We start from the raw sequence: 9568 nt of genomic DNA, 5'->3' as shown, positions 1-9568 counted from the left end.
GTCTATAATGTGTTTGTATTCACCTCTTTCTTTTTCTTTTGTTTCCTCTCCTCATCTCCCTCCCTCACCTTGTTATATCACCTCGTTCACGTTCAGTCTTCACCTCAGTCTGACCCCACGATGCAAAGCGACCAGCCAGAGCCAGAGGAAGAGGGGAGGCGCTCCAAAAAGGGCAGGAAGGGCAGAAAGAACAAATCAAAGAGGGACAAGGGTTCCAAAGGCGAAAGAAAAGGCAAAGGCAAAGGCAAAGGAAAGGGCAAAGGAAAGGGCAAAGGAAAGGGCAAAGGCAAGAAGGGGTCAAGGAAGAGGAAACATCAAGAGGATGGCCTTGAGGACGGTTATTTTCAGGTCTCCACCACGTTACCCGAGTATCTCTCCCAAGAGGCCTTTCAGCCCACAGAGGTCCCCCACATTGAAATGCCCACCGAAGCGGTCACTCCCACCCAGGCCGATGTTGCAGAGAACATGGTGGACATGCCCAACCATCAACCAGACTTAAACGCTGAGTTGGCCACCAAAGCGATCACTCCGACCCAGGCTGATGACGAGACGCTGGTGGAGATTGAGATGCCCACCCATGAACCAGATTTAACCGCTGAGGCTCCGTCCGTGATGCCCAGTGCGGTGCCCACAGAGGAGGTTGCGGTGGAGGTAGACCACGTCCCCCACTAGATCCCCTTCCTCCTTGCTCCTATAAGCCAGACTCCTAACTCATCCTTGAGCACTCCCTCACTCCCTCTTAACCCCTAGAGAGCACTTATTCCCTCTTCCAGTTGTCTGTCAAAACCCTCCCCACCGCCACTAACCCAATCCATCCTAATCATCATCATCTCCATCCACCTACTGGAATGTAGAGGATGCTATGGTAGTCGCCATAGTATATGTGTTGTACACATATCTATTCATAGCTGATTGTGTGTTAGTATCTTGTCCTAGTACTAGTTAGGGCATAGATTCCATGCATAACACCCATACCATCTGATAGTGTGGTATGTATGCATGGAGCGTCAGCGTTTGTTCCTGTGTGCGTGAATTGCTGAAATTCATTCAAGGTGGATATCAACCTCAGATATCACCCTGAAATTCTGAAGCATCACTGTTTTAAATCACACGTTCTTCTGAATATCCTTTATTATGAGCAACAGCAAAAACATAAATAAAAATCTGCAATTCCCTTTAAAGCTTGTGGTTGGCTAGTCTCCAATGTGAACTTGTTTTCCATACTACTACATGCTGTAGCTGCCATGCTGCCATCTGGTTGTGATGCATCCCCCATCAGCTAATTACTACACCCCAGCATCATGATTAACTGCACACCCGACAGCCTGGACAATGCGTAACCTATACACAAACCCTGTAACACCCACCTGTGTTCCTAACACCCCTGTCAAACACGCAGGAAGCACTGTGCATTAACGACAAGTGCTTATGCCTAATTTATACTCCCAAAGTATAAATTGACACTTTATAACGTCTTCTGGGTGACCATGGCGACCAGTCTGACTTGGGTGTGTGTGTGTCGGTGTGCAGGAGGACAAGCCAGCGAAGAAGCCGGTGGTGGAGGAGTACGACGAGGAAGCGTACGGTAACCTCTACGATGACCTCGCGGTTTCCACGGAAACAGCGAGCCCCAGTGTCGCCGACTACGAGGTAGGTTGAATTTGGTCTGCACACAGTGAGTCACAGAGGGTCTGCCTGTGTGCTGTACAGCAGTGGTCCTCAACCTGTGGGTCAAATTATTTTTGGGGGGTCCCCAGATGATTAACTTCAGGGAAAAGCGGGACAACTCCCGAACGGCCGGTTCATTCTTGGCCGGTCCAGGCCGGGCCATTAGGAAAAAATTTAACTTTTTGCTCAAAAGTAGTGAAAACAGCAGATCTACAAGCACACAACGCCTCGCACCGCGAGGCGTTGTGTGCTTGTAGATCGGCTGTTTTCACTAGTTTAAATCATTTTTTTAATGATAAATACAAAACAAACGGTTTTGGACATACAAGGTTTCCACCCAACAACAACGAAATATAGGCCTAATTCATGTAATTGGCCCACTGGCTTGTCACTTGTCATGATCTGAAATGGCAAATCTTTGAGTAGCAGCAGCGCTATAGAGAGAGATCTCTCTATAGCGCGCAATGAGGGCCTCTCCAACTCTTTTTCCCGGGCTGAATCAGGTGCGCAGCACGTCCCTGATTAACTTAATGTGCAATGTTGTTTTCTCACTCAACAGTAGACAACCAACATAACGTTTAAGTGTATAGAGGGTATCTGGACATTTCTGAAGTGAGATTTTGAAGGACTTTTTAATTACCGGTAATACCTCTAAAATTACATATTAAACATTGGCCAAATTGTCAAATATTAGAGGCAGAAAATGTGAAAATAGCCAATCTACATGCTCGCAACGCCCGTTGCGAGGCGTTGTGAATATGTAGATTAGCTATTTTCACAATAGAACCATGTTATACAAAATGCAATGCCTCAACTCAACTCTTAGTGCTCGTCATGGTGGGGGTGAGGGGGTCCCCAGTTAAAATATGATTATTTTGGGGGTCACGGCCTGAAAAGGTTGAGGACCACTGCTGTACCGTATTTATAGATGTGCACAGTGTTCAGATTCAGGGCAGCTGTCGCTAATTATGCACCTCCACGTTTTATCGACAGATGAACATGCTGGAGTATGCAGACCTCAAGAACGAGACAGAGTACGAGGAGTATGAGATAGAGTATGAGGATCGCGACGGCTACGGCTTTGCAGAGCGTGAAGGAGCCGAGACATGGGATGGAGAGGTGAAATAAACCCCAAATACCTGTAATTTTGGGGGTCCTTGACATGAAAAAGTTTGAGAACCACTGATTTAGAGGAAGGATTTAGAAGTCGGGTCAAAGATCGGGTCAAAGATATTCAAAGACTTGCACACATTTTCACGATTTTTCAAAAATAGCAGATCTACAAGCTCGCAGCGCGGCACCCGGTGCCGCGCTGTGAGCTTGTATATCTGCTATTTTTCAATAGTTAAAGCATAAAATAATGGTTAACCCTTGAGCCCAAATTTATCTCACACACTGGTGTAAAGTAACTAAGTACATTTACTCAAGTACTGTATTAAGTACAATTTTGAGCTATTTGTACTTTACTTGAAATTTCCCAAACTTTTACTTCTACTCCATTACATCTCATTACATCTCAGAGGCAAATATTGTACTTTTACTCCACTACAATGATAACAAAGTTTTAGTTACTTTTGTTTATAATTACAAGACATACAAACCACTTCAGCTCTCTATATATTTTGGCCATTTGAAATCTACAAGCTCACCATGTGTCGCGGTGCGACGCATTGTGAGCTTGTTGATCGGCTATTTTCAAAATATTTAGTAAGTAAAAAACGTGAGTACTTTTTCCACCACTGGTAGCTGCAGTATATGGCGGTGTCACTGCCAACCTCACTGATTGACATCTTGTTATTTTCTGTCTGTCTGTGTTTACCTCAGACTAGCGTCAGAGCAGAGAAAGGCGAGAAGGGAGAGCCTGCCATTGTCGAACCGGTAAGTTGTGGCTGTGGACACACATACTATGTCTTTACTTCGGAATTTACTTTGGAATACAGCACTGAGGCAACAACACCGTGCTACTTTACGCTTTATGTGTCATGTTGTATCTCTGTGCTTATTCACAGGGTACATATGTGGAAGGACCTGCCGGCCTACCAGGGCCCCCGGTAAGCCTACCAATAATTTCTGTAGTAACAGAAATAGTAACAGTAGTAACAGTAAGCTAGCATGCAGCAGTGGTAATTAATGCCTTCATACTAACTGTCCGCGTCGTCCCTACAGGGTCTTCCTGGTATACTCGGGCCAACCGGCCCTCCAGGGCCAAGAGGAGACCCTGGTGACATGGTGAGTGATGCCACCCTGCCGGTTATAGGAACTAGCGTTCATGGTAGACTGTCCAGAGGGCTGTTTTGACCTTAAGTACAACCATGACACGAGAACAGACTAGAGCTGGGGGTTTGGCCAAGACCTCATATTGAAATATGTTCATTGTAGGGCTGTCACAATTATGACATTTTACTTGACGATTGATTTTCACTCAAACAATTGCGATTAACGATTTAATTGTGCTTTTGTCGTTGACAGTTAGATTTCTGTTTGGCTTTTAGGCTTTGAAGTTGCACATGTTAGATATGACACATAACCTAAATATACAAAGAAATCACTGACATATTTGACAACTTTATACTTAAAAAAGAACATTGATAGTGGAAATAGCCGATCTACAAGCTCACAACGCGTCGCGATGCGACACGTTGTGAGCTTGTAGATCTGCTATTTCCACCATTTTTTTTACTTTAAAAAATATATATGAACATTTTTCAACATGGAAACGATTATGACGATTATGAAACCTAATCGCGATTATGTCAAATAATCGCGATTAGACGATTATGTAATAATTGTGACAGCCCTAGTCCATTGTGTTACAATGACCTAGCTCACTGGCCTGAACCTCCTGGGCTTTATGGATGGTCAATGACTCACACGTGCTATTTTCTTGTGTGTGTGTGCGTGTGTGTGTGTGTGTGTGTACAAAGTCATTCCTTCCTGATAAGTGACCCTCATACACAGGCTCTGACAGATGTTCAGTCATTTTCGATGTGGATGTTTTTATGATGTTGTTCTGTTTAGACGATGATGGTCGCATATTATGCTTATGCTGCAGTTCTCAATTGCTTTCAAATATCAAGCTCATTTATTACGAACGTTGACGCCTTAGGTTTAACACGCATTCTGATAAATAAAGACTCCATTCTATGATATACATTATATCATACTGTATATACACATACTGTATGTACACAAACACACACACACACACACTACCCTGGCATCTGTAAATGGCAGGGTAGTGTGGCTGTTTCAGTCTGTAAACAATGACAACAGCTGTCCTGAATGTTCAAACCTTTGCAAGCGTCTTGTTTGTAACTGCAGTCCTGGGAAATGACTCATGATGAATCAGCCATCAACAGCTGTTGGCTACCTATCTAGCCAACAAATAACATAATTGTTTCAATATTTGTTATTGTTTTAAATTTGATAGTGGTATAAACAGCTGAAAGGGGTTCCTTACCATTCCTAGCAGTAACAGAAACTGTCAATAATATACTGTAATATATAGATCCATGTTAGAATATTGTGTAAAAGTACATTTTCTTGAAACTTTAAATGTTTTTTGAAACTTTCATATATTCTAGATACATTGCACATTCAGTGAGTTATTCAAACCCTTTTTTGTAATTTTTATGGCATAAAGCTCATGAATATCAAAAGTCCATATTTCAAAATATTACAATATTAGACCACTCAAAACAAGCATTTATAATAGAGAAATGTCAACCTTCTTGAAGTCCAGTGGGAGGTTTCCGCTGTCAGTTATAATTTGGGGTGCTAGGGGCATCTGCAATGTTTTTTTTACACAATATTCAAATTTCTTTAGATGGATCTGTGTATACAGACTGACAACAGTGGAGACTGTAGGCAGCAGCACATGATTAGTTTGTATAACCGGTGGTGATTGACAGAGGAATCGGCTCATGCCTCCAATATTGAATGTAGCGCCTATAAGTACATTAGGCGATTAAATGGATGTATCGGGTTGAAAAACCCGGCGGCATCTACTTAATCCATTTAGGCCTAGGATTATTGACTGCTTTAACCAGTGAAAAATAGCAGATATACAAGCTCACAGCGCGGCACCGAGTGCCGAGCTGCGAGCTTGTAGATCTGCTATTTTTGAAAAAGTCGTGAAAATGTGTGCAAATCTTGGAATATAATATGTATTTTCAAAGCGAACGTTTGTAACTCACATTTTGCTTCTGGGTGGTCCCTGCCTGGAACTAGATATTTTGAGATGGGGGTCCGTGGCCAAATAAATATCATTTTGGGGGTCCTTCACATGAAAAGGTTTGAGAACCAGTGACATAGTAGTCTCTCAAGAACAGACTAACTGAGCTCCAGTTAAGTGAAAAGGACCTTTTCTTTGACGATGGCTGGCCAGATTGCTGACATAGAAACATAGGTTTTTCAAAAAAACCTTAGAAGGATTCAAAAGACACTTATAGAATCGGGTCAAAATTCGAATTTTCACGATTTTTCAAAAATAGCAGATCTACAAGCTCGCAGCGCGGCACTCGGTGCCGCGCTGTGAGCTTGTATATCTGCTATTTTTCAATAGTTAAAGCATAACATAATGAAACACAAAATGTGTACCCGTTCTAAATGGGTTAATCCGTTTAAAGCTGCGCGGAAAACGTATAAGCAGAAGCCAGGTAGACAGTGAGTGACGTGCCCTGTGGAAATGTTTTTACAGAGATTAGATTGCAGGGATGCTTCTCTCTCTCTCTCTCTCTCTCTCTCTCTCTCTCTCTCTCTCTCTCTCTCTCTGTCTCTCTCTCTCTCTGTTTACACTCGTGCGCTTACTCAATCCCTCCCATATGCTGTTTACATGCGGCACAATGCAAACACATACACACACACACACACACACACACACACACACACACACACATATGTACACACACTCACATCCACCTATCTGTTTTTCTTCCAGGGTCCACCTGGACGTCTGGGTCTGGCCGGGGTTGATGGCATACCGGGTCTTCCAGGCACTATGCTGATGTTGCCAGTAAGAATTAAGAAAAATATATAATCAGTAATCACACACACACAACACAAACCTGCATTTTGTCCCAATGTTGTGCTGCAGCAGCACCACAAGGGGGAGCTGTGTGACTGAACTTCATTTACATCTGCTGGACCACAGAGAGTTCTGCAGGGTAGTGACTAGACTAAAGCACCATGTTTACTCCTCCCAGTTCCAGGGCGGGGGAGATGCTCGGAAGGGGCCTGTGGTGACCGCTCAGGAGGCTCAAGCCCAGGCTATCCTGCAACAGACAAAGGTACGGCCGCGTACAGTGGGAAGTTAGCACAAAGAGACATCATCTCCCATAATATCGTCACTGTCGGGCAGAAACCTCGTATCTCCCAAGTTTCAAATGTGTATGCTCTTTCGTAAAGTAAAGCCCTGCTCCATCGTACAAGACTGTCCCACAGAACTAGTGAACAGCAGATCTACAAGCACACAACGCCTCGTGGTGCGAGGCGTTGTGTGCTTGTAGATCGGCTGTTTTCACTATTTTAAATCTTTTTGAAAATAACACAAAAAAGGGTTGATTTTGGACATACAAGGTTTCCACCCGACAACGACGATATGCATTGCATGTTGCACAGTAGACAGATAGCTCACGTGCTGTACATTTTACAATCCAGTGTTCTCTTTCTTCCAGCTGTCACTGAAGGGACCCCCGGGTCCTTTGGGTCTCACCGGTCGACCAGGCCCCATGGTAAGAGTGCCGTCCGTCTGTGGACTATAGCCCAAGAGTTCCCCCTAACCTTCCATCTCAACCTTAACGGGGCTTGTGTGCCCTGTGCGTGCATGCTCTGCTCCCCTCCGTATCCCATAATCCCTGATCATTATGCACGCTCGTTCCTCCGTTCGGTATCTCTACAGGCAAATTTGATCTTGACATTCATTTACTGTATGCCAGGAATGACCTTGGACTGGAGTAACACAGATGAATGGATATTTAAAGCTATACTATATAACTTTTTTAATAAAACAAATCTTAAAATTGTCCTAACTATTAAATCGCTAAAGTTTTAGAACACCCACTCTGTTAATTTCAGCCCCTTCTACTGAGCTCTTGTGGCCGTGACCGGGACTGTTTTTCCCGGCAAAATTACGTAATCTGCATCATTCTGTATACGTGTCTCCCTACCGGCCAATCACAGCGCAGATCATACAGCGCGTCTTGCGTCTCTTCAGGAAGTAGCTTGCTTCAACAGCAGTGTTGTAATGTTTACACTGGAGTCTAGCATGTAACTCCCCAATGCCTGATCGCAGAGGGACACGAGAGACCTCTACGGCCTTGTCTCGGCGAGGCGAGGCGGACGCGGTGGTCTGAAGGCCCGGTCCGCGGCGAAAAACAGCCGAAAAAAGCAGACGCGACCGCGGTTTGCTATACCGCTACTGACCACTAGTTGAGGAACTTACACAGTATAGCTTTAACTCACGTGTGTGTCCTAGTGTGTTTGTTGGGTTGTGAATTGGACTTATAAAACCCCCTGCCCTGTAGATCGTGTCTCTCATGCCTTCTTGTTCCTCTTGTGCTGCAGGGTCTGCCAGGCTCGTCTGGGCTGAAAGGAGATGGGGGATACAATGGCCCTTCTGTAAGACCACACTGTATTTATACAATCCACTGATCCGTCATGCCACTCTCTGTCTCTGTCTGTGTGACCGTTGATTTACTCTTGTCTCTCTGGCCATGTCCTTGCATCTCTCTCTCTCGGTAGGGACCCCGTGGAATGCCAGGCCCACCAGGACTTAATGGAAAGGCAGGAAAGAGGGTGAGATTTCAATGAATGAGTGAATCAATCAATCAATCAATAGGGCTGTCACGATTAAGACATTTTACATGACGATTATTTGTCACTCAAACAATTGCGATTAACGATTTAATTGTGTTTTTGTCGTTGACAATTACATTTCTGCTTTTAAGTTGCACATGGTAGATATGACACATAATTACTGACATATTTGACAACTTTATACTTAAAAAAGAACATTGATAGTGGAAATAGCCGATCTACAAGCTCACAACGCGTCGCGATGCGACGCGTTGTGAGCTTGTAGATCTGCTTTGTGAGCTTGTAGATCTGCTATTTCCACTATTTTTGACCTTTTATTTAAATATATGAACATTTTTCAACATGGAAACGATTATGACGATTATGAAAAATAATCACGATTATGTCCAAAAATCACGATTAGACGATTATGTAATAATTGTGACAGCCCTATCAATCAATCAATCAATCAATCAATCAATCAATCAATCAATCAATCAACCAAGCAATCAATCAATCAATTAATAAGCTAATCAATCACTCAGTTTGTATTATTTATATATCACCAAAGTACAACAGAAGATGTCATGATGACAGCAGGCCATGGCCTTTCTCCAAAGACCATACTTTATATATTTTCAATGAATGCTTCTGATAAAATACAATAAACAAACCTTCGGAAAAAAAAAAAAAAAAAAACGTAGGCCATACTTTAATTTAAGATTTCTAGATAGATTGTGATTGTTCACCAGATATTGTATTCCTCTTGGCAGTGGGGTACTGTACCTGTATCTGCTTACATTTTGCTAGCCACAATAGCGGCGCGGTGTGTGTGATGATGTACTGTGAGTGTGAGTCTGGGTTTTGACACCCACCATGTGTCTCTCTCTCTCCCAGGGGCGTGCAGGCACAGATGGAGGTCGTGGAGCGCCAGGTGAAACGGGGTCGAAGGTATATACGCCCCTTGAAATCACATCACACAAAAAACAAAGCCTTCCGATGTAACTGCAACATGTTTGTAGTTTGCAGTAGGTCAAAGTCACTATTCGACGTTGTTCACCGAAGTCGAATATTCGCTTATTTTTATATTGTTATTGTTTTCTCT

At 43.5% G+C, this 9568-nt stretch overlaps 1 protein-coding gene across 1 annotated transcript in view; it reads left to right on the top strand.

The window, feature by feature from the left end:
- col5a3a (collagen, type V, alpha 3a) overlaps positions 1–9568 on the top strand; it is a gene marked incomplete at its 5' end in the record, with an annotated part of 77776 nt that overhangs the window by 19881 nt on the left and 48327 nt on the right. Inside the window, 12 exons of the mRNA XM_080723321.1 lie at positions 97–651; positions 1531–1650; positions 2662–2787; positions 3493–3546; positions 3678–3719; positions 3835–3897; positions 6608–6682; positions 6873–6956; positions 7344–7400; positions 8233–8286; positions 8410–8463; positions 9361–9414. Of these exons, the coding sequence (XP_080579447.1) occupies positions 97–651; positions 1531–1650; positions 2662–2787; positions 3493–3546; positions 3678–3719; positions 3835–3897; positions 6608–6682; positions 6873–6956; positions 7344–7400; positions 8233–8286; positions 8410–8463; positions 9361–9414 (1338 nt within the window). The remainder of the gene's footprint in view (positions 1–96; positions 652–1530; positions 1651–2661; positions 2788–3492; positions 3547–3677; positions 3720–3834; positions 3898–6607; positions 6683–6872; positions 6957–7343; positions 7401–8232; positions 8287–8409; positions 8464–9360; positions 9415–9568) is intronic.

Source organism: Nannobrachium achirus (genome assembly GCF_963921795.1).
Source record: "Nannobrachium achirus genome assembly, chromosome: 4".
Classification (NCBI taxonomy): Eukaryota; Metazoa; Chordata; class Actinopteri; order Myctophiformes; family Myctophidae; genus Nannobrachium; species Nannobrachium achirus.
Note: the sequence above shows the minus strand (reverse complement) of the source record. Positions and strands in the feature narration are given on the sequence as shown.